At 50.1% G+C, this 24,494-nt stretch overlaps 1 protein-coding gene across 2 annotated transcripts in view; it reads right to left on the reverse strand.

Moving 5' to 3' along the window:
• FGD5 (FYVE, RhoGEF and PH domain containing 5) overlaps window positions 1–24,494 on the reverse strand; it is a 118,913-nt gene that overhangs the window by 10,936 nt on the left and 83,483 nt on the right. Inside the window, exons 6-18 of one of the 2 annotated variants that reach the window (XM_032841650.1) lie at window positions 21,708–21,868; window positions 21,281–21,437; window positions 20,563–20,647; window positions 18,753–18,803; window positions 18,095–18,153; window positions 12,402–12,473; window positions 11,289–11,357; window positions 6,818–6,901; window positions 5,652–5,731; window positions 3,433–3,532; window positions 2,957–3,094; window positions 2,373–2,502; window positions 1,484–1,614 (exon numbers count right to left, since the gene is read on the reverse strand). In XM_032841650.1, coding sequence (XP_032697541.1) covers window positions 1,484–1,614; window positions 2,373–2,502; window positions 2,957–3,094; window positions 3,433–3,532; window positions 5,652–5,731; window positions 6,818–6,901; window positions 11,289–11,357; window positions 12,402–12,473; window positions 18,095–18,153; window positions 18,753–18,803; window positions 20,563–20,647; window positions 21,281–21,437; window positions 21,708–21,868 — 1,317 coding nt within the window. Of the gene's footprint in view, window positions 1–1,483; window positions 1,615–2,372; window positions 2,503–2,956; window positions 3,095–3,432; window positions 3,533–5,651; window positions 5,732–6,817; window positions 6,902–11,288; window positions 11,358–12,401; window positions 12,474–18,094; window positions 18,154–18,752; window positions 18,804–20,562; window positions 20,651–21,280; window positions 21,438–21,707; window positions 21,869–24,494 lie in introns of both variants that reach the window. The other variant, XM_032841649.1, reaches the window with a different exon arrangement.

A 24,494-nucleotide genomic window follows, 5' to 3' on the forward strand; every position in this document is an offset into this window, starting at 1 on the left:
GAAAGCAATTCTGACCTCTCTTGCTGGCAGGTGCTTGGGGAGGCAGTATTTCTACAGGTTTTCTCATGGGGAGCAGGGCTTATTACAAAGGTGGAGCTCCATGGGAAAAGGGATAGAGCAGCAGGTAACAGGGTGGGACACATTTCTCCTGGGGCTGCTGCAAATCCTACTAAGCACAGTCTTTGCTGGATAATAAAAAGGTTGTTATTTTGAGCAAAAGTTACCAAAGAGCTAGCGAGGACACCAGCATCAGAGCAGTTGGACTCTAGTACTAAGATCAGTGGTTCTCAAACTCTGTGCTCATGGAACACTAGGGTTCTGTAAGCCACTACCCCAGCAGGAGTGAAAAGGTAATCTTTTCTCAGTTGGTGGAAAGGGTTATTAGTTAAATAAATGATGCTACAACCATACAATGTAAAAAGTATGAGATTTGTAAGTGTGAGCAAATGTGGAATGATAGCTAAGAGAAATTAAGTGCGAAAGGTGTATAGAAGATTCAGTATAATTTGTTATCTTTCCAGTTAAAAAGGAGGATCAATGAATATACATCTTTATTATGTATATGCATTACAATTTCTGGGAGGATCCATAAGAAGCTTGCTGGTGGTTACCTCTGGGGGTAGGTGGGAGTGGAGGAGTTCGGAGAGGGAGAGAAACTCGTGTTTCAGCATGTACTCTTTTGTGTTGTTTTGAAAAAAATTTTTTTTACCATGTACGTGTTCATTCCCAAGATTTTTAATGTGAAAAGGAACTAGGTGAATGAGTAGAACTGTACCCCTTTAAAATTTCCATACTCTAACACTTTTTTAAACCCTTGCCCCCTGCTACTCAATAATGAATATTAATGCAAAAACTTGGGAACAGCTGATCACACTTCTTTTGACAACTTGTATATTCATGGGCACACATTTGTTTCTGACTGTGACCAGAATATAGACATATAATCTGGCCCTCCTTACAGGATGGACTTGAGTTTAAGCAATTCTGAGGCTTCCTGCAGGCAGTCCCACACTGTCCAGGAGCCTCAGCACCTGAGGCCATTTGGGACCTAAGCGGACAGCACAGCTCTGAGGGCCTGCTAGGGGGCGTTAAGCCAGGACTATGGCTGTTTTAGTTAGAAGAACCCCAGGGATCTGTACACTACCCTTGGGGACCAGGTCTAAGCCATGGGACAGGAGAGAAAGTAAGGAGAAAAAAAGACTCGGAGGGGAGAGAGGGATGGGAAAGATTTCTAGCACCATTGATAGTTAGGGTCCTGCCTTCTGGTACCAAGCAGGCATGTTCTCAGTCACGCCCAAGAGACAAGTCCTTGTTAGTGATGAGTTGGGCCTGTCACTAGTGTCTCCCATTGGGAATTCTCTTTGTCCTGAAGAGCTAAGCCGGGGCGGGGGGGTTGTGCAGGGAGGTCTGACCCTGTCCACTGAGGAGGACCATGAGCCTTCTAAATCCCTTACCTCCCACACAGGCAGTCCACCTGCCTTACCTCGGTCAGGGCCGAAGGGACCTTCTTCTGCTTCTTGAAGGTCGAGGGGTTGATGCTGTGGAAGACGGATGAGAAGGCACTGCTCGAGAAGCGGGGGGAGGACAGGGGGAAGCTCATGCTCACCGGCCGCTCTGTAACCAAGACAAGCCACAGGGAAGGGAGGTGAGTGTCATATAGATAGGGATGCAGCTTGCTTTGGAATGCCAGTTCCCATAAAACTAGAGCTCTGGGTCCCTCGGGAGACGGGAATCGGCCTAATGATGGGATTTAGGTGTGACCAGAAAGGCAGGCACACTCCCTGTGCTGACACAAAGGGCACGGAGGCCAAGAGGGAAGGCTTTCTCTGGATGCCGGCTATACCTTCTTCACCTGGGCTGTCCTCTGTGCTTGGTTTCAGGCCCAGTATACACTTGCTGTCCCTTTGGCCCAATCCTGCCTGGGCAAAGCCTGTACCCTGAGCACAGCCTCTCAGGGGCTAGCTTGGCTTCCTCAACCTTCTCTATCACTCAAGGAGCCCTCAAGCCCTTCCCCAATCTGCAACTCCTTGGCTGTCTCAAAATCCTTATCCTGGAAAGGTCCCACAGAACACATGCCTATAGAACATTCTTGAACAGAGGATCACCATGGCAAAGGAAACCCAAAGTACCACACCTGCCGTCCCCTTCACAGAGAGGCACTGGCTCAGCATTTCCCAGAGACCCTTCTTCTGGGCATGCCTATTGATATCCCATGGAGCCAGCACTTCGGGAAACAGTGCTGCGGATGTGGGTTTAAACCCGTTTGCTCCTCCAGGGCTGGTTTTGTTCTGAGCGTCCCCAGGCAGAGTGGTTTCCAGGGCCAACAATGGCCAGTGAGAAGCCACCCGGAAGAACAGCGGTCCCCAGGTTACCTCTCAGCAGGCCTGGGACATCCCCGCCCCTCTTCTTCAGCTCCCCGTAGCAGCCGTCACAGACCTTGGCCATCCGATCCTTGAGGTACTTCAGAGGGTACTTGTTTCTTGAACAGTTCCGGCATACAATCTGCAAGCCCCGGTGGGGACACACATTGGAATAGTGCATGTGCATGTGCACAGGACCAGCATCCTCTCCCCTCTGCTGACTCACTCCCTGTCTCTACAGGGACTGTTCTGAGGACAGGACCGTGCCAGGTCCCCCTGCTCTCCCATCATGAAGACTCAGAGTTTCTCTGCAAGTATCTATCAGCTTTTCTGATGAGCCCTTAGCCAGGACGTGATACTTTTCCTCCAAAGACATATGTATGTGCCATGACTTTCTTTTGGGAATGGAGTGGTGTAATGAAATGGGATTTGGAGCCCTGGTTTGAGGCTATCAGTCAAATGGGGCTTCACAATCGCTACCTCAAAGGGTTAGTGTGAAAACACTCTGCTCTTGGCCCAGCAGTAACTGCTGGGTGCCCCTGAGTACCCACCCCACATGACCCTATGCTCACACTCACTCAGATAAGGGGACTCACCTTGCCACAGGCATGGCAATGATGACGCCTCAGGGTGAGGGAGAAGTCGCAGCCACAGTTCATGCACATCATAACATGTGTGACAGGCACCAGAGTGGGGGGCCTCTCCCCCAGGCTGACCCCCAGCCTCTCCCGTATCTGCAACAATGGAATGGGGTGAGCGGCATGGTCAGGAGATGGTTAGATGGGTGCCCTTTCTCCTGTACAGGGTGTGTATGTGTGGGAGGATTCTAATTCTACAACTCCTCACCCCACCCCACTGCATCCTCCAGGATGCTAACCTTGGGTGAGAAACAGCCAGCTGGAGGTGCTCTACTTGGCCTGCACAGTGACTGCCTGACCGTGGTGGAGTTGGTGCAAGGGGTAGGAGGAGGAGCCCAATGGAAGGAGCTGCGAGTCCTTCTGGGTGTGGGGGCAGCCCCCGAAACTCAGGGCTGTGAGGCTGCTGTCAGGTGGGTCTCAGGAACCCCACTCACCTCCACACTGTGGTGAAAGGCAGCCAGAGCCTGGGCCTTATAATCCTCAGGGAGGGCTCTGCTCAGACAGCTGTGCCACTCATCCCGTTCTGCACAGGAGCTGTGGGCACAAAGCGGCATGAGCAAGGCATGCAGCATGCACAGTGGCTTGGCCTTGCTTCTCGGTGTAGATCAAGTCCCCCCACCTTTCCCTTGGCCACGCCTCTTGGTGTCTGAGGTCCTGCCAAGCACTGGCCATCTGCCAGACCGGCCTAGATTGTATCTGGGTACCTCTACGAGCAGGGCAGCCAGGGCAAGGAAGCTATCCTCTGGGCCTGCTTGTTTCCCTGCAACTCAGAACTGTCACCACTATCCCTACCTCCCAGAGCTGCTGTGGGGAAGAAATGACATGTGGGCTTGTTAATGGCAAAGCACCGAGCAGAAGCAAAGGGCACGAGGGAGGCGCAGTGGGTACCACCCTTAGGAGGGATGGGAGCAGGGTGCAGAGGACTGTGTACACGAGGGGAGGAGGGGTAGGCAAAAATGGAAAAGTTTAACATCCCTGTCACCCCATCGTCCTCCCCATTTTCCCACATAGCTTCCCAGACACACTCTCACCCAACGAGTTGACTTCACAATTCCCAAAACCCATTCAGGATTTTCTGAATGGTGAACGTTGTCCTAGAAGGCAGCAGGGTAACAATTCTCCCAGGGCCCACTAGGTGGCACTCCCACCCTGAGTAAGAGTGTGGCCTGCCCGCAGGGAAGCCAGGAGCCAGGACCAGGTTGGTCTGGGAGGGAGGTGGGAGGAATGGACAACCAGATGCCATGTCCCTGAAGGGAGATGTATGGGTCTGCCTGTCTCCTGGAAGCTTCAGCATGAAGCACCTAGGCGTGCAGGAAGGTGACCGGTTGGTCAGTGACAGTGGCTCCTGGAGGCCACTGGCCAAGGGGCAGTACCCCTGCCTAACAGAGATGGGCAGCATCACCTGAAGGGCTGATTGCGGCCTGTCCTCACCCACACCTCACAGCTCAGCAAATAGAAACCATACCCTGGCCTTCTCAGGCCCCTGACTTTACCTAGAGATGAGGAGAAAAGATGCCATGGAACCCCATCTAGGCATCACCTCCAGGAAGCCTTCCCTCACTTCCCCAGATGGGTGGTTACTCCTTCGAATTTTCAAGGTTTCTTCTACTCACTTGGATAGTAGACAGTAGTGGATAAGAGATCTGGGTCACACAGTCCTGCATTTGAGCCCCAGTTCCCCCTCACATGGCCATGTGACACCTCTCCAGGCCCCAATTCCCTATGCATGAGAGAAGGCTCAAGCCCCACAGCCGAGGGTGGCAATGGGGTCAGAGGAGGGGCTGAGACCCAGCAGGTACCCAATGCATGTTACTCTTGTCATCAACACTTTTTTAACTATTAGAGCAGTTACGCTCTATATCATGACCTGTACGTAACTCTCCTGCCCTTCATGCAGGCCTCCCCCAAGCAAGCTCGGTTGAACTCTTGTGTCCTCAGCACAGGACCTGGCACTGAGGAGTGGCTACTAAATGCTGAAGGAGTAAATGCAATGCATGAGAACGTATCAGTGTGTGTGCATCCTGGAACCACCACCGCACCCAAAGGGCACTGCAGCCACCCCCAGGGTCATGCCCCGGCTGAGAGGGGAGACACCCTTTCCTTGGACACTGTGTCCCAGCCCCCACAGTGGCCCCTACTGGGGCCACTCTGCCTGGTTTCTTGAGCCCAGAGACTCGAGTTGGCCCTTCCCTGAAAGAGGGAGTGGGGGAAGCTCTTTTGCTGCCTAGAGTGAGTGAGGCAGGATCCCTGGGTAGACGAAGGCCTGGAGAAAACATAGACACTGCTGACGGAAAGGCCACACCCCCAAACCAGGGAAAGGCAAACCATGAATGCTCACTTATGTTTTTCTCTCACTCTCCGGATAAGAAAGCCTAAAAGCAGACCACTTCATGAACTGAAGTGTACAATGCATTTTTTACTCGCCTTAACTTCTTGCATTGCTGTAAAGACCCAATAATCTGTAAACTTTTAAAACATGAGATATTATTATTGTTACAGTTAAATGACAGGCTCTAGAAAGTAAGTCCCTTGACTTATATTGTAATACTAAAATAGAAATGACACATCCAATCTGTTATTCCAACCTTTAACCACACCTGTAACATCCTGCCCTTCTCTCCCCCAGACCCTCCCTCTACCCACCTCCCCATACCTCGCAGATAGAGTCAGGCAGGACTGGGAAGTCTCAATCTTTAGAGCATATGGCACTTTCTCCATCACAGGGCGACTGACCTGGAAAACCAACAGCAGACTGTCAGTGTGGGGGCAGGGAGGGGCAACCACAGACCTGACTGTTCTTCTGGTCCTGCCACCATCCCTCTCTGAGCCTGAGTTTCCTTATCTGAAAAGGATAAACCTTCAATTGGTGGTAGATGTTGTGTGTGTCTTTGTGTGTGTGTCTGTGTGTGTGTGCTGGGGGGAGTGCCGGCTCCAACTCTGTGGTCACCCCTAGGAAGGTGGGCATGTACCCTAAAGACTAAAAGCAGGCTCTGTACAGGTATCTGTATACCTGTTCATAGCAGCATTATTCATAGTAGCCAAAAGGTAACAGGAGCTTAATGTCCATCCAAGAACAAATGGAAAAAAAAATATATGGTCTATATGTACAATGGAATATCATTAAGCCATAAAAAGGGAGGACATTCTGACACATGTTGCAACACGGATGCCCCTTGAGGACATCCTGCTAACTGAGAAATGCCAGTCACAAAAAGACAAATACTAGAGGATTCTATTTACATGAATTATCGAGAGCAAATTCCTAGAGGCAAAAAGTAGGATGGTGGATGCCAGGGGTTGGAGGCTGGAGAAATGGGGGGTTTAGGAATGAGGCTGGAGTTTCATCTGGAGATGATGAAAGTTCTAGAAATGAATGGTGGCGATGGTTGCACAACAGTGTGAATATACTTAATGTAGCTGAACTGTATACTTAGAAATGGTTAACATGGTAAATTTATGTTATGTATATTTTACCAGTTTAAAAAACTTTACTGAATACCCACTTGTTCCCTCCCTCCAAATGTTTCCTTATGTGTTTTCCTCTTTTTAGGATGTCCGTCCCTTTCTACTTCCCCATCTGTCCAAATATTATCTACCCTAAAGGATGCAGCTCCCCTTCTCCAGGAAGTCCTCCTTCCCTCTCTCCTCTCTCTGGACTACGGACAGCACGATCCTGCTATAACCCACAATGTAACACTGTTTTCTTGGGGCTGCCTCTTCCTGCTGGTCAATGTGCTCCTAGAAGCGGGGATACTGTCTTTCTTCCCCTGAGGTCTCCTCTCCTCACCTACCCCAGGGTCCCTAGCACCAGGCATTTACCTTCATACTGGCAACTGACAATGTGTTCTTTAGCCGGTATTTCCCATCCTTCTGGGGATATGTGTACAGGAGCACATCACTCATCTGGAAAGAAGGGAACCCCATCAGACATGAAGGCTGTGTAGGGTGTCTGCCCTGGCAGATCACTGAACTCTGGAGAGCAGAGGCATCCTGCCTTCGCCAGTGACCCTCACAGGAGAGCAAAACCACCCACAGCAAACACATGAGTCCCTTTCCTTAAATTCCACTTCTACATCAAGAGTTAAGAGGAAAAAATGCAGTTGTCCACAAAAAGTCAAGTACAGGAATGTTCACAGAGGCTTTATTTGTAACAGTCCAACAGTGGAAACACCCCAAATGTCTAAACAACAGGTAAATGGATAAATGAACTATGGTACATCCATACCGCAGAGAACTACACAGCAACCAAAAGGGGCTGATGGTCCACATTGTAGCATGATGAATCTCAAAAACATGCTAAGTGAAACAAGTCAGACGCAGGGGGTGCACACTGCTTCATAACATTTCTGTAAAGATTCAGATCAGGCAACACTAATCTGTAGTGACGGAAATTAGGCCAGTGGCTGCTTGGGGAAGGGGATGGGGGAAGTGAGTTCTAAGGGGCACAGGACAACTTTTTGGGGGGTGTCTAGAAATATGCTATATCTTGACCCAGGTGGTAGTTACACAATGGCACGTATTAGTCAGCAGGCAGGTACGTACACTTAAGACTGATATGTTTTACTCTACAGATGAAGCTGTCATAAAGTCCAGTTAAGGGAGAGAAGGGGCGGGAGCTCCTTGAGGATAGCGAGCTGGTGGGTCCCGGTCACTGGTGTATCTCCAGTGACCACAGTAGGTATTCAGTATTTGCTGAATGAACAATTGAAGCTCCTTGCCCCCATCCAGGGCAGAGAGGAAAAACTGCGGAAGTCGCCTCACTTCCATAGGGGAGTGTGTTTCTGTTTAGCTAAAAGGTTTATAGTCTGAAAAGGTATCAGTTCTCACCCTGTTCTGTAGCAGCTATGTGACTGTGGGCAAGCTGGCTCCCTCTGCGCCTCAGCTTCCTCCCCACAAAGCAGGGAGGCACTGCCGCACCCACCTCATTATGGATGCTGAGAAAGAATGGCCCCCAGTGAACCCACCACACATGGGAGCCAGCATAAACTAGGGTGTTGTGAGGACTGAACAGGACAAGGCCTCTAAGGGGCTGAAACAGAGCAAGAACTCAGGATTAGCACTTCCTCCCCCCACAGAGAGTCTGCTGAGGGAACAGACAGATGAGGCTTCCCGCCACCAGCTCTTAGGATCCCAACATTGCAGCCAGAGCAGTGGAGGAGAACTGGCCTGGACACAGAGCTGCTGGGTGAGCTCAGGCAAAACCTTCCTCTCTTTAGACCTCACTGTCTCTAACCAGAGTTGGAGTAGACCAGGAACCAGCAAACTTTAAAGGCCTAGATAGTAAGTATTTAAGTTTTGTGGGTCATAGAGTCTCTGTCACAACTATTCAACTCAGCCACAGCAGTCCAAAAGCACTCATACCATTCATGAACAAATGCATGAGACTGTTCCAACAGAACTTTATTAACAAGAACAGGTGGCAGGATGACCCCCAGGTTAGAGGAACCTTCAAAGTCCCTTCCAGCTCTGCCCTTCTAATAATGACAAGACTCACTCTGTGCCAGGTGCTGAGCCAAGCACCCTGACCTCAATTCAGCCCCCAACAATCCCCCAGGCAGGCTCTACCATTATCATCCTCATTTCACAGAGGGAGAAACTGAGGCACAGAGAGTGCTGACACCCTGCCCAAAGTTACAATGCCTATAAGTGGCAGAGGCAGGGTCATACGTAAGTGAATGCGCCTCCAGCGTGTTCAGGTGTGGTGTGTTGGGGGTGGCCACACGGTGAGTCCTGGCCCCATCTGGGAACGGTGACCAAACCTGGGCACAGAGCCTGGCTCATAAGCCCGCCCACCATGGGGAGCTGGCTTGTCACTCATCAGAGCACTTCCAGCCTTTGTGTGGCTGCCCCTCAAGCACCTGCTGCCATGGCAACTGCCATTAGCACCCTGCGGTTTTATGAGTGGTCAGGATCAGACTGCCTCCCCTGGCCCAGAGTTCTTGCCTCTTCCGAGCAGGTGTCTTACAGCCTGATTTGGAGGAAGATGGAGGAATTCTTTGTAGAGGAAAGAAGGGGAGCCTCTCACGATAATGAGCCACCAGTGGGAAGCCCCACTGACCACTGGACCATGGTGGGAACCTTTCTGTAGCATTACCACAACCCCTGTGCTGGTGGGCAGATGCCCTTTGTTCTACAGTTACAAGTATTTTATGAAACTGGCACCTTACAGGGAAGAAAAATTCTTAAGTGTGTTCATTGTGGCTCTTCCTGGCTCAAGAACCTTCCTCCCATCTCTCTCTCCAGAGATATTTATGAAGGTCCTGTGCTAAGACAGAGCAAAGAATGGGACCCAGGTTCAGCCTGCAGGGAGCTATGGCCTAATAATAACAAAGGAATAAGAGAGACCCAGGCCTACCATCGAGAAGCATGAGAGATGCATGAGGGAGAGGCTATGAAGAAAGGCCAGTCGGATGCTGGAGGGCACATGAAGGAGGGGAGGAGGAGAGAAGGACAGAGCAAGGGGAAGGAGGGGGGCTGGGGGGAAAGATAGACTCAGTAAGATCAGGACGCTGACAGTCAGGGTCCCTGTGAGAGGCACAGGCACAAACAGAGCCTGGGCAGAGATGGCCCATGGGGAATGGCTAGGGGACCAGCATGGAGCTTCCTCTATTCCAGCTGCTGCTTTACTCCCTTCCCTCATTGGCAGGAGGGACTAGTACCCCACTGTAAAGAGAAGGGCAATGACAGATGTGCCATGGGTCTCAGAACCAGTGTCAGAACTGGGATGTGAATCCAGTCTATCTGACTGCAAAGCTCACGCTCTCCTTTATCACCATCCCAGACCTCCGTTTTTCATCCTCAAAGGACACAGTCATGGGCTCCAGCTCTCCCCAGGGCTGTGCTGGTGCAGATGGAAGACCTGTGTCCCATGGGGCGGTTGTCAGAGAGAAGGGAGGACACTGTTACCAGATAAGCTGCTTCTTTGTGCCTCATTTAACTCTCCAAAGATCCCAGTATTTCTGTTTCCTCCTGGGAAACCAGACGCTCAGAAATGTCTGTAACTTGTCTAAGGGTTACAGAGGGGCTAAGAATTGGGTTAGGATCTAACCTGCTCTCACTGGCTCATGACCACATAGATATCCGTAAATTCAAGGGTATGATTTCTTGTCAGTAGAAGAGAGTTTCAAATTTTTATTTATTTATTTTTTTTAAGATTTTATTTATATACTTGACAGACAGAGATCACAAGTAGGCAGAGAGGCAGGCAGAGAGAGAAGGGGAAAGCAGGCTCCCTGCTGAGCAAAGAGCCTGATGCAGGGCTCGATCCCAGGACCCTGAGATCATGACCTGAGCTGAAGGCAGAGGCTTAACCCACTGAGCCACACAGGCGCCCCGAGTTTTCAAATTTTTAGACAAAATTTTAGACTATGGAACATAGACTATGGAACAAAGGACGGCTTTCCCCTGACTCTCTCTGCTCCCGGGACCCTGAGATTCCGTTCACACTCTTCTTGTAACTCGAATCTACATTAGACACTGAAGGTTGAGCGTACAGCATGAGGCTTTTATCTCCTTGTTTCCAGGGTCCAGCACCCAGAGGTGCTCACTAAATATCTAAAACAGGTTATTAGACACTTGGAGCCTGTTTACTGTTACTTTGCACACAATTCTAACAAAGTGTAAGGAGACTGTTGGGGCAGCCATGACTGACAGTAATTTTTTAAAAAATGAAAGCTAAAATAGTGAAAAACAGAGAGAAAATTATACACAGCAGGTAGGAGAACTTAAAAGGCAAAACAACTTGGAGGCGTAAGACTGGGGCAAATTGCTGCTTGTAGCTCCACAGCCACAGAGGCTGATGTTACCAAGCGACAGGCCTGGACATTCCCTGGTACTCTAGAATGTGGCTGTAGAGTATCAGAAATGTTACACTGTACTCTGTCTCGTGCACAGTGGGGATGCTAGACTGGGGTCACAACCCTGGTTCCCTACTGGGAGATGCAGCCAAGGAAACTCTCCTTTAAGATCTCAGTTTTCTCAGGAGTTAGAGAAGGCAGCTGAACAGTTATTTCTAGGGTAAGAACTTCCCAGTGGTAGGATGTGTCAGATGGGGACAAAGGTAATTCGGTTTTGGCAAAATTCCATTTAAAATCACTCAAAGGGTTTTGCTTGGGAGGAGTTATGCCCTCAGCTCCCTGGAAAGCTCACCTCTGCAGTACACTCCTCATCCTCAGTATTCGGCTCTGTTCTAGCACCCACCCCGCCCTTCCAGTGGTCTCTGAGTAAGGACCCTAGAAAGCGTCACAGAATTGGGACAGTCTGGGGGCTGGGCTGGGGGCCAGGTACTTACCAGGAACAGATGCCGAGGGCGTCTGCTTTTCCCTGTTACTTTCATCAGGGTCCCCTCCTTCAGAAACTCCTGTGGGGAGAGAAGCAGACCTGAGAAGTCAGGCTAATGCCTGCTGCCATCCTAAGGAAGGGCTGGGAAAAGGCCCTGAGTGGGAAACCAAAGTTATGATGCTTCCCAAAGTGCCAAAGAATGGCTCCGAGTGGATTCCCAGCGTTAGGGAGATGCCCATGTTTGCCCCAACAGCAACTGGAGACAGACAGGCAGCTCTGCTTCTTAGGAGCACCCCACCTTGACTTATCCCAAGCCCCAGACACTGTGCTGGCTTCCCAGTGATCCAGACAGGGACTCTTTCCCTGATTTGCTGCCACAAGGAGACCTTCAGAATGGAGCCTCTGAAGGTTTGCCAAACAGCTAAGGACCTGTGAACAGTTGCTACAGGCTCTGTGATTCTGGAAGGTGTTACTTAAAAATAAATAAAATAGATGTTTAACAAATAGTTACTAACCTGATGACCCAGGGCCAAAACACCAAATGTGATTTTACACAATCTCAGACCAGTGTTATGCCTGCTAATTCTGAGCAAATTATCTTGAGCACAACCTCTCATTTCTTTCTCTTGTCCTTCATGGACCATAGCAGGTGACCAACACACTTTTTACTATTTTTGGGCTGAGTTTTAGGTTTTCCATTTGGAAGCTTAGAAGTGGGTAAATTTGTCTCTTGAAAAATGTTATTATTTTAAGATGATTTGTTGGGGCTCTTGAGAGATGGTTTTCCTGATTTTCCAGCAATGCTGGGCTAAACTAAAAATACTCGGCGTCTCTTCTTCTCAGAGATGAAAAGAACCACAGGGCACACTAAACCCAAATGGCACTGTTTCTTTAAAGGTCCTGAAAGTGGAAAACCCCAGGGCAGGGGAGGCGGCCCATGGGCCTTGTGAGCCCAGCAGAGCCCGGGCCCTGCCCTCCCTCCCTCTCTCCACGGGTAAACAGCACCTGCAGCCAGGCCTGTCTGGGACCAGCCCAGTTGAACAATGGGTCTTATCAGAGCCTCCCCGACGGCTTGCCTACCAGGCCGCCCTCTGTCCCTGCCCATGTCGGCGGTGGCACTCACCCTTCCTGGCTGGAGGAGATCCCCTTGGCCCCGAACACTGTGCTCAATGTGGACCAACTTCTGCAGGTTTTCCTATGGGTGGGAGGAGAGCAAGGGAGAGATGGTCAGGACCCCTTAAAGGGGTCTTATTCCCTCTGTTAGGAGTGGCATTGCTTCTACTTCAGAGGAGGAAAACGGAACCCAGAAGGGCTGTGCCCAAAATCTGACCTCCTGTCAGTGGCTGGTTCAGGACCTGGGCGTGGGTCTGCAGGATGCCCGGCACGTGGCCTGCCTATCCTCAGGCTAGCCCCTCTGGGCCTGGATCCGATGTTGCCATCTTCTGCAGGCCATGGGCAAAGTCACTTGCCCTTGCTGTGCTATCTGATACTGATATATATCTCCAGGCCATGGCTCCTACTCTACATCTGCATACCCCATAAGGCCTGGAGCATCCAGACTCCAGACCAGACTGTCTCTCTGGGCTTACAGCCTGGGGTGGGGCCTCTGAGGGAGAGTAATCAAGAACACGTTCCACCAGGGGAAGAAATACATCTGTGCTCCTTGAAGAAAAATAAGCGTGTCTGGGAACTGTTGGCCCTCACTGGGTTACCCACAACATGCAGGGACATGCCTCCCTTCCCTCTGTACAGCACCCCATTATACTAGAAATAACGAGCATCTAACCATGGGGTGGGTGCCCCCTGAGCCTTATGCAGGGTCAGGCTGCATGTCAATTAACGAGGTGAAAATTTTATGTAGGAAAATTGCCTTGAAGAGCCTTTTACCCTGTCCATAGTTTTGGGCACAAAATCCTGAACATTAGAAATGTGTAGCCGTTGTTCCATTTCCACTCATGATGTAGAATGCTGCAAGAGAACAGTGTCCCTAGCCTGATAATAAGAAAAGGCTAATCTACTAGAGCACTGGCTCTTCTTACATCTGCTAGTGAGCTGAAGTCACAAGGCCACCAATGGACCTGAATCCCGAAGATTGACAAGCCCCTTCACAGCGACGTGAGACACATGCACTGTTGCCAACACACAGAGGAAGAGGCGGCCAGCATAAAGGAGGATGAGAAGAAAGCAGCTAAAATGTTAATGGATTCTGAAAGGTCAGGTGTGGGCTGGTGGGACAGTTTAGAATAACAGAGAGCCCCAGACGCCAGGCACATCTGCAGTCACTTCGCGAGCTCTTTTCTAGCAGTTCCTGCCAGGTGCTCACAAGGAAGACTAGGGGCAGGGGAGGGGGCCAGAAAGAAACCCCCTTGGTGGTGAAGGCATGCAGGCTGCCAATGGGGGGCTGGCATAAAATCCCAGCCCCCTCTCTTGTATAAAACCCTCAGCCCCTGGGAGAGGCCAAGAAATCCACTCCCAGAGGACAGGCCAAGTGCCACTCACTGCTCCTGGGGATAGGGCAGAAGTAAAAGCCGTCTTCCCTGAGGAGAAGGGAGATACCCCCTTGGGCCCAGGATTGTGCATGAATACAAAGCAGAAACCCATCCAAGCCCTGCCACAGCCATAGCCGTGTTTGGCTACCATGCAGAGGAGGGACAGCACGGCAGAGAAAGCCTGGCTAGCAGGCCCTGCCTAAGACCAAGGCTTTGTCCCAGAGAGCAGAGACTTGGGAGCGCAGTGCTGCATAACAGGAAACAGCAGTCTCTCTCTGAGAAGGGGCAAGAGCATGGAGAGAGGCCCCTTCTGTGGTGCAGGGGTTGCTAAAAGCTACAGGTAGAGAAGGAAAGTAAGAAAAGCTCTCTGGCATCTCAGGCCCCACAAACAGTGCCAGGTAATAGCAGCCCCCTCTGGATGAGTGTGACATCTGTGGGGCTCTGAAGGTGACAGAGCAGTAACAGAACCCAAACCCAACTCCCACCCCTTACGTGAATGGCACGATCAAAACACAGGCACTCCCACTGCTGGGGTAGATACTCCGCCAGTCTCCACAATTCTTCCAACACATATTATCGGCGTTCGATCAAACATTATGAGAAATATAAAAAGCAAGAACGAACCCCAACTCGTTTTCAAGAAATAAAGCATTCAACAAAACAAGGAGAGGTGACACAAATGTTAGAACCATCAGACAGGGACTTAAGAGTAATGGCGATTGTTCTAAGAAATAAAATCTGTTCAGAGAGTAGGATGGTGGTTGCCAGGGGCTGGGGGAAGGGCTCAGTGTTTAGTCAGGACAGTTTCAGTTGGAGACGGTGCGGAAGTTCTAAAGGCAGACGGTGGTGATGGTCAAACAACAATGTCAATGTGCTTCATGATGATGAACAGTGCACTTAGAAATGGCTAAGACAGTCCATTTTATGGGGCGCCTGGGTGGCTCAGTGGGTTAAAGCCTCTGCCTTCGGCTCGGGTCATGATCTCAGGGTCCTGGGATTGAGCCTGCATTGGGCTCTCTGCTCAGAGGGGAGCCTGCTTCCTCCTCTCTCTGCCTGCCTCTCTGCCTACTTGTGGTCTCTGTCAAATAAATAAATAAGATCTTTAAAAAAAAGAAATGGCTAAGATGGTCCATTTTATGTTACGTGTATTGTACTTCAATACAAAAATTTTTTGAAGTCTATTTAAAAAAATGACAGTGAAAATCAGAGCCCAGACATACACCTGTCCCCTCACTCTGTTCTAAAGGGCGACAGTTTACTTTCATGCTATGGGGAAGAGGAAAGTCAATTGCTACTTTGATCTAAAGCCTTGAAAGCCTGAACTTGCAAGCAGATGTGGGATTTTCCTTCTGGGAATCTGAGGCTTGGTTTGAGTGACTGCAGTTAGAAGCAAGTAGCCTCCACTCTCTGATGCAACCTGTGACCAGTTCCTGAAGGAGTTCCCAGTGCTCACAAACCTGGAGCCAACTCTAAACCTCCAGGCCTACATTTCATGACATTCCTCAGGGCTGGGTGAAGAAAAGACAGACCCGATGTGGGAAAGAGAGGAACAGTCCTTGTGTACATCTCTGTGTGTCAGTGAAAGAGGAGCAGGGCCATGTGCATGGACAGGTGGATATGTTTTCATCCAAGAATATGTGTGAGGTTGCAGGTCTGAACCTGTAACTGACACATGCAGGCATGTCAGGCTGGTGGCTAAGAAAGGCTCCCATTCAAACCCAGCTCCCACGCTGAGACCTGAGGGATCGTGTGTGAAGCAACCTGTCTCTCCAGGCCTCAGTTTCCTTGCTTGTGACACTGGGCTGATAATAGTTCCCCTGAGGATTAGAGAACATAGGGCGCCCTGCTCAACAGAGACAGCCGTGGTCACCAGGAGAAGGATGCTACACAGGAATCTGCCACAGCCTTTCCTGAAAAGCTGGTAAGGATGACTTCTCCCCCTTCTAAAACTTTCCCATCCTGTCTTCCTTACTGCTCCCATTGCTCCCTTGTCCTCCATCAAAATATGAGGATCACGGCAGGAGGGGTCACCTGGGCCACTGCTCTTAGAGTCACACTTCCCAAAGCCTCTCCCATCACCTAACAGTTTTCTGTTAACAGGCTGCTAAATGGATTTATAGTTTGGCTTGGCTGTCAGTACTCTGTCCTAGTGAGCTTATTAGTGGCATTTCAGACCTGGTGTCAGGTGGGTATGTGGGCCCCATTTTAGGGTGGTGGGATGTGGCTCGTCCTAGAAAACGTATCTCTAACTTAGCTACCTTTGTGGGGAGTTACAGCAATGGTTTGATGTGAGCATAAAACCCACGTGAATGCTACCGCCTCCAGGAAACCTTCCCTGGTTCTTACAACCAATAAGTACTTCCCAGATTCTACTGAAGGCAATGTGGAGACGCAGAAGGCTTTATAAAATGGGGGAATGGCACCACCAGACATATTTTAACAGGATCACTCTGAATGAAATGGCAGGGTTGGAGGTGATGAGGCCTGAGGTGGGTAGTGGCCATGGGGAGGGAGAGGCAGAGCCCCAGCCTGTCCTTTAGCCTCTCAAGCCACTGAGCTCTGCCCCGGCATTGGGCAGGACTCACCCTGTCCATGGCCCAGGCAGAGTCCTACCCTGATCCCAGGAAGTGTGCAGTAGGGGCTGCTAATCCAGAGCAGGCCCAGTGTGGTATCCCCCGGCAGCTGGAGAGACAGAAGCCAGCCTGTGCCAGGCACAGTACCTAACCCCAGTCTTCAAGAAAGCTGGGGGAAGGCACTGTGGGGGCTCTGGCTGCAGCGCCTCCAGTTCCTTCTGCAGGAGGGTGCCACCTGCAGGAGGGAAGACAAGGCCCTTCCTGGCCCAGTCTTCCTTTTTGGAAACAGAGGCATCCCTGGCTAAGCGAGATGCAGAGAAGCCAGCCCATCTGCTGCTATGTCCGTCACAATGGGGCAAGGGACGCCAAAGCATTCCCGTCTGTGGCTACAATGAAGGAAATCTTACATATGTACAAGATGCCAAAACAACATGCACCAAGGAGCTCATGGACCCCAGAGCTGGAGGGCAGACGACCCAATGATGATGACATGTCTGATGTACCGATTTTCACATCCAGCTGGCTTTTGCCTCCACACTCAGCACACCATCTCTTCAGACTCTTGTCCTACCCCACATACCCTGCTCCCATCTTCCACCTATGCTGGGTTGCTCTCTGATCTCTGATGTGACCTATGCTTCTCACTCTCCATGCCTCTGCCCAGGCTAGGCCCCTTTCCTGGCACAACTTTCCTCTCTCTGCTTTTGAGGCATGTGTCCTCCCTGTGGGGGCACCTCCCACATCATCTCTTCTCACAGCCCCGGCTGGCAGGGAAAGCTTAGTTCTCCGAACCATGTAGCATTTTCTCTCTCCATTATGATGCTTATCATGTCCACATGTTTACTCCTCCATACACTGTGATATCCTCTGTGCTGGTATTCATGTCTTAACTCTGTATCACCAGGCACCAACACAAGACTGACATGGAGTAGGTGTCCCATAGATGTGACTCTCCTCCTCTTCTTCTACATGTGGATGACTCACTAAAATGATGCTCTGTGTATTTGCCATAGCAGAGCTGAGGAAGTACTCTGCAGGCATAGCACCATCACTCCCATCTCTGCCCGTGGAACATATTACTAACCTGACCACCAAACTCCTTCCCCCTGAGCTAGGACTCAGCCTCAGGATACTTCTCAACACAAAGCTCTAGTCTCACCTTAGTGGAGCAGAAAATATGGGACACAAGTAATCAACATACCACTCGAATAGAGTTAGGATGTGGGATAAAGTTCTCTTTTCATCCTTGGCAGAAAACTATTTACTAAATACCAGGTACATTCTGGCAGAACCAGGCGTGCACTTAGAGCTCACATATTCTTGTGGACCAGTGGTTTTCAAACTTTTGTGAGCAAAATATCTACCTGGGGTATTTGTTAAAAATGTATATCCCTAGACCTGCCCCAAAGATATTCTAAGGAGTGCCTAGGAATCTGTAACTTACAAGGCACTCCAGGTGCTGAAGCAGAGGTTCTCAGACCCACAATCAGGACATTACTCACCAGATCTGTACAGGTCTGTAGCCCCCTCACTACCGTAATGGTGAACCAGAGACCCAGACAGGAATACACAGTACCTGAGGTCACACAGCAAGTGTCAGGGCCAGAACCCAAGGGCCAAGAACTCTTTGCCAGGTCCCAGCAGATGGTTGCCTGTAGCACCCCCAGAAGTGGAGTATCACAAGACAGACCTGGGCAGGCTAGAGGGAGTCCTAGACCTGAATCCCAGAGAAGGCGCCCAGGAAACAGACTTACCCCTTGCTCCATGCTGTCGTTGGCACGGTCTGTGACTTTGGAGATGAGCGTCAGTGCACCTGTGGAGGGAAGCAGAGAAGATAGCAGACCTTCTGTAGAGGAGGGCCAGTCGAGGAGCCACCATCCTCACCTCTTTTCTGTCTTCTCCTCTCTCCCACCCACTCCCCAAGATCACTGCAGTTGCAGGGGCTTGTGTGTGGGTGGCACCAAGTTTTCCCACAGCTGGATCAGGTTACAGGCCCAACCCTTGTTGTGCTACTACTGCCTAAGTGTCCTTGGCAGTGAGTTGACCACTTTATACCTTAGTTCCCTTGGCTGTAAACTGAATATGTTAAAATAGGGACTGCCCTGGTAGTTCATATGCATGGACAGTCACATAGAACTGGGAGGAAATAGGGACACTACGGTGACTTTCTGAGACCTGACACCACCTCCTAGCACCAAATTCTGATTACTGCCCTCTTCTTTGACTGGGTGGCAGCCCATCCCAGGGATGCCTGTGCCTGAGATGAGGGGGAATCATCTCAGAAGCCCCAGAGGTTTCCTGCCCACTGCATATGCAGCTGCCAGGGAGGGGGCTATATCCTGCACCAGAGCTGGGAGAACAGAGACCTAAAGAGGAACATGTCCTCATCCTCCAGGTTCATGCTGCACTTACCCTGCGTGTTATCGTACTCAGCTGAGTCCGGACAAAGGTTGTTTAAATAGTCTGCAAGAGAAAAAAAAAAAAAAGTCTTCAAGGAGAACAAGAGCCAGGGTCAGTTTGCCCCTGGGAGGCCAGTCCCTCCTGTCCACAGCAGAAGCCCCCCTTCTAGACTTGGAGGAAAAGTGCCAGAATGGGGTATCCACCCTCTCATCCCTGTTAGCCCTCCACACCACCACACTAGAACAAAACAGCCTCCTGAATCATCACCAGCATCACTGCCAGCACTGCTAGTCATTCATTCATTCAACAAGTCTCCATCGAGTGCTTGCTGTGTGCTGGGCACTATGCTATGCCTTTGGCATATGGACACAGACAAGGTGAATCCCTGCCTCTTGAGAAGCACATTGTCTACTGGGGGAACAGATGTGACCATCAACACAGTGGAGTGTGATATATTAAACCTTTAACACATTTATACCCACAAGCTCTACATGGGCTGGCCTCTCTCCAGTGACTTCTCCATGTCACTCACTCATTCTGGCAATGCTGGCACTCTTACTATTGTTTGAACACACCAAGCCTGTTACCCCCAGGTCCTTGCACTCACTACTCCCTCTACCGGTACTCTCTTTCTCCAGGTCTTCATAGGGTTTGTGTCCTCACCTGGCAGAGATCTCTATGGAGTGTTACCTCCTCAGAGAGGTCCTTCCTGAGTGCTGTATCTAATTCAGAGCCCTATTACCCCCATCCCCTCAGCCCGATTTTCTTCAGAGCTCTTGTCACTGACATATCTTTATTTCCTTGTTAGTTTGTTAAAGTATAAGCTCCACAGTGTCACAGAGTTTTGGCTGTTTAATTCACTGCTGTATCTCTAGGATCTAGCACAGAACCTTGTACACAGTAGACGCTCAATATACATTCGCTGAATTAGATGAACAAATTCCATGTCTGTTGGCCCTAATATACTTTCATTATGGCCTTGGTCACTACCTGGAATTACACGCATATCTCTATGTGTGGGTGTCCATCTCCCTTACTGGGACAGCAGTACCCCAGGAGTGGTGTCTTTGTCCATTTGGGAGTCAGCTGGGTAAATGAGTCTGGAGCTCAGAAGAGAGGTGTGGTATTTCTGGCAGGTGGAGGGAGAGAAGGGATGACTCCCTGTGGAGAGTTTGTAATACAGGAAGGAAGGAAAGAGGACCTAGCACTGAGCCCCAAGAAACACTGACATTAATGAAAGAGTGGACGTTGGGAGGTTGTCAACACAGATGGAGAAGGGTAGTAGAGAGGTCTCAGGGAGGCAGGGGGGAAGAGTAAGTATATCACAGAAGCCTCAGAATAAGAGGGCTGAAAAGCAGAAAGTGGTCAGTGGTTAAGCCACAGAGATGGCCACAGCAGGTTCAAAGTGGAAAATGACCACTGATTGGGCCATAAGAAGGGCTTGGTGATAAGAACAGCTTTAGGGAAACAAGACATCCACCGAGGAAATGAAGAATGTCCTCACTGCCAAGGACACAAGGGACAAGTTTCTGTGTTTTAGGATGGGGGAGGCTGAAGTAAGACACAGAAGGTGGCCACTAAAGTGAGGTTTCCATGTCGGCAGCAGGGGGTCCAAAGCTCAGCTGGAGGGAAGGTGGGGGCAGAGTCTAGCGTGTCTGGAGAAGCAGGTGCCAGGAATTGAGAGTAGTCCTCCCTCTACCCATTCCCACCATGGTAGGAGGGGAGGTTGTCATCACACAGTTGGCCACCATCACCAGCACCCTTCCTCAGGTGCCTCCCCCCCACATCACCTCAGTGCACCCTGACCTCCTGTGGGGCCCACCTGTGAGGAGCACTTGGTACTGGAAGAGGCGCTGAACCACCCGAAGCAGCCGGTGCTTCACATTCTGGCCACCTCCTTGCTGACTCTGCTGCTCCCAAGAGACAAGAAGGACAAAACTCCATCAGAGACATCTGTCTCAAGGCACCAAGCTCACGGCATCCTTCATACACTGTTCCAGCCACCCATTTTCCTTGTCACACTGAGCTTCTCCCCAATCTATAAAACTAGGATCCCCTCCTCCAGGAAGGCCTCCCAGATTAGCACCACCCTGCTGTGACAGTTCCTTCCTTCAAGCTCACAGTCAGTGCTATATTCAGTAGCATGGATCTACTAGTCCCTGCTTTGCATCTAATGTTAGTAAAAGGGAAAAAGCCCCCATTTTTCTGTCTAGTAACTGGATACCCAGTTTGTTGGTCCATTGTTGGTCACTCCAATGGCTAGGGCCCTAGCTTGCTTTATGCTTTTCTACTGGGACAGGAGAATGGTCACTAAAACCCTCACCATGGTGGGGGCTCATAGAGTTGTCATCGATTATCCATGAAGGAATGTTCTTGGTTCTGGGTCTTCCCTCCTACTGGGTCACCCTCTCCTCCCCCAGCCAGGTCTTCCCCTCTGGCCTCAGACCTACCAAGAAGCCCTACTGATTTACAATAAGCCCTTCCATGCCCACCCCACCCTGTATCCTTAGGGCAGGTTTTTAGAGGACCAAGGGACCCACCTCGAACTCACGGACAGCAGCTGCCAGCCGGGGAGAATGCAGGCAGTTCTCACTGAGCAGACTCAGATACCTGTCGAACTGCAGGATGTGAGTGGCATGGTGGTCAAAATCCTGCTCCCGGGCCAGGAAGACGTCAGCCACCTTCTGCTGGCCCTCCCTGCAGCCGGGGAGAGGGATGGGACAGCGAGAACTCAGCCTTTTGACCAGCACAGTGTTCACTGGTGAGCGCTGGAGTCACATTACTGGGTGGCAACCCCAGCTTGACCCTCTTGTGCTTGTTTTACTTTAGGTAAGTGACTGAACACCCATGTCTCGGCTTCTGCATCGGTCAGAATGGTGGAGACACCACTTCACATGCTGGGTTTTAAGAGCCCCCCCGCCCAGTGCAACGGAAGGAAGTAGGGGCAAGAGTCCATGGACAGCTCACCAGTGCAACAGTCTCTCCCCCAGCTCCTCCAGGATCCCCTGATGAAGGTCTCGGATGGCTGGAAGTTCACTCAGGCCGCGCCTCAGCTCCTCCCTGGCCAACGTGTCCTTGCCCTCCTGGTCTATTTCATCCAAGACCCTCATGACAGCTCCGTGGAAATCCTGAAACACCAAAGGCCTGTTACCACAGCTCACAGGACTGAGCACAAGTCCTCCCTGGGAGCTCCCCGCACGGCTTCAAAGGCCTGACCTACACAGATAGTATAGGACTTTTGGCCAGCATTTCAGACCCCAGCATTCTCACCTGTAAAACAGGGGTGATAACACACACCCGGTGACCACAGATAACTCGTGCCCTAAAAGCACCAAATAGAACGCCTGCTACAGTGGAGGGTGTTAAGCATGTTCATTCCTGAACTTGGGTCATGCTCTTCGGGTAATCCCCTCTTTGAAGTAATATACAGTGCTCCACCATTATCCATCTTTGAAAATGTTCATGCACTGTGTTGCTTTAAAACAAAGGCTAGGGGTGCCTGGGTGGCTCAGTGGGTTAAAAGCCTCTGCCTTCGGCTCAGGTCATGATCCCAGGGTACTGGGATCGAGCCCTGCATCACATCAGACTCTCTGTTCAGCGCGGAGCCTGCTTCCCTTTCTCTCTCTCTGCCTGTCTCTCTGCCTACCTGTGATCTCAGTCTGTCAAATAAATAAATAAAAATCTTAAAAAATAAATAAATAAAAATAAAACAAAGGCTAAAGAAATCACAGGCAACTCCTCTATGGTGTGTTAAGCAGTCACTGAAAATGATACAGATGGTGACTATGTACAGATATTCATGTCCTAGAGCCAGGAATCAAGAAGGGATACAAAGTTGTCTTTCTACCTTAACATAGTCCTGTAAAACCAGAAACAAAGGAAAAAGCTAAAAGGAAATGAATCAAAATGTAAATAGTAGTTGTATCAGGGCTCTAAGATTAGGAATGATTTTTTTCTTCCCTGTTTTCTAAAATTTCTGTATTATGATTACTTAAAAATTCAACTAAATTGAATGAACATTAAAATGATAACAAATGCAAAACATTTTTCTCACAAGAAAAAGTTTTTATCTTCAAATACACCTGCTCTTGCATGAACCAGAGCTCTATAGTTTTAAATGTACGGAATATACTGAAACCACCTCAAATTGTGGAGCAGTGCTCATCAGGAAAAACTTTAGCATCAGAGGTCATGTGATCCAGTCCAAATAAAGGTCAAATCACCTTTATAATATTTAGGAAAGATGACCACACTGCCTTGTTTGACTGCCTCCCTGATGGAGAACTCACTGCTGAGCAAGACAGTTAATTCCACTGCTGAACGGTTTTCATTGCTAGAATGGTCTCTTTACATTGAGATCTGAAAGGGGAAAATGCCAGAGAGGATGAGCAGCCCCTCCTCCAGGAAGTCCTACTGAGGTTCTCTCACAGTAAAGGAATGCAGGAGAAGGGGAGGGCTAGGAAAAAAAGGCAGGGAGGTAGGTCAGGGTCAGAGAGAGGGACAAGGGGAGAGAGAAAGAAAAATGAGAAAGCAGAGAGAAAGAGAACGATGGAGGGGAGAGAGATAGGGGAGAAGGGACTGACGGAGAGAGCAGGACAGAGAATGGGAGAGGCAGCACATTCTCCTGCACCCTCCCCTCCTCCAGTATCTGTAATGAGGCTGCCGTCAGACAGAGGACACCAGATGTGGGGGTTACAAAGGTCTCTACTTCCTGAACACCTCATCCTGTCTGAAGCTGACCTCCTGCTGCTGCAACCTGCTCTGCCGGGAATTGCGGGGAAGGATTAGGAGAGGGCGGCTCACCCTGGCCAAGGAGGGAGGATGAGCTGGCTTTTCCTGAGGCCGGCCCATATCAGCCCTAGTCAAGTGCAATTTGAAGGTCTCAGGACACTTCTAGTCCCATCACTGAGGTCAGAAACTTGGGGCTGAGTCTTGAACTAATGAAGAGACTCTCTGGCTGAAGGCATGTGTGTCCTTAAGTGGATGCCACATGCTAGAGCTATAATTAGAAACCAAATTCCATTGCACCTAAGCTTCCAGAGCCTTTCCTGAAAGCATGTTTCAGAGGGTGGAGAAAGTGTCATCTACAAGTGAGAGGCAAGTAGGGGAGGTGGTGTGTAGTTCTTATTTCCGCCCACAGCTGGCTCTGGGACACTGGGGTTGTTCTGAGCCTGGAGTGGGGGTTTCTCTGCTGACACAGGGCAGGAGGACCCTCCCACTCTTCCTTATGAGTCTCCATGGTTAGGACCCAGCCTCCAACCCTGCCGGTTCTTCTCAGCCTTGGCATCCCAGAGAAATAAAGAAAACATCCTGATGTAGACAGTAATCCCTCTTGATTGGGCAGCTGGTTGACAGGACTTTCAACACATTGTTATTGGCTCTGCGCCAGGTTCAAGCTCGGATACACCAGAAGAGCAGTTGATGACTGTGGATAAGCTGTCACCGATATGAGCCTCCATTTCCTCACCTGTAAAATGGGGATAACAGTACTACTAAGCACAGCACAAGGCTGCTGAGAGGCTCATCCTGACGTTTAAAACTGCTTTGTAAACTGTGAAGTGCTGTCCCCATGGCAGTTGTGATTATATTGTAGTTATGACCTCTTCAGAGCAGGGTCACATCTGTTTTGTTTCCTGCTGTGTTTCTAAAGTCCAACAGAGCATGTGACACAGAGGAGTTTTATATTACTCACTGACTACTGACTGACTGAAAGACCTTTAATTATGGAAAAGGAGAGTGAGCCACAGGGAAGCC

Source organism: Lontra canadensis, unplaced genomic scaffold (assembly GCF_010015895.1).
Source record: "Lontra canadensis isolate GAN:19392208 unplaced genomic scaffold, GSC_riverotter_1.0 scaffold124, whole genome shotgun sequence".
Taxonomy (NCBI): domain Eukaryota; kingdom Metazoa; phylum Chordata; class Mammalia; order Carnivora; family Mustelidae; genus Lontra; species Lontra canadensis.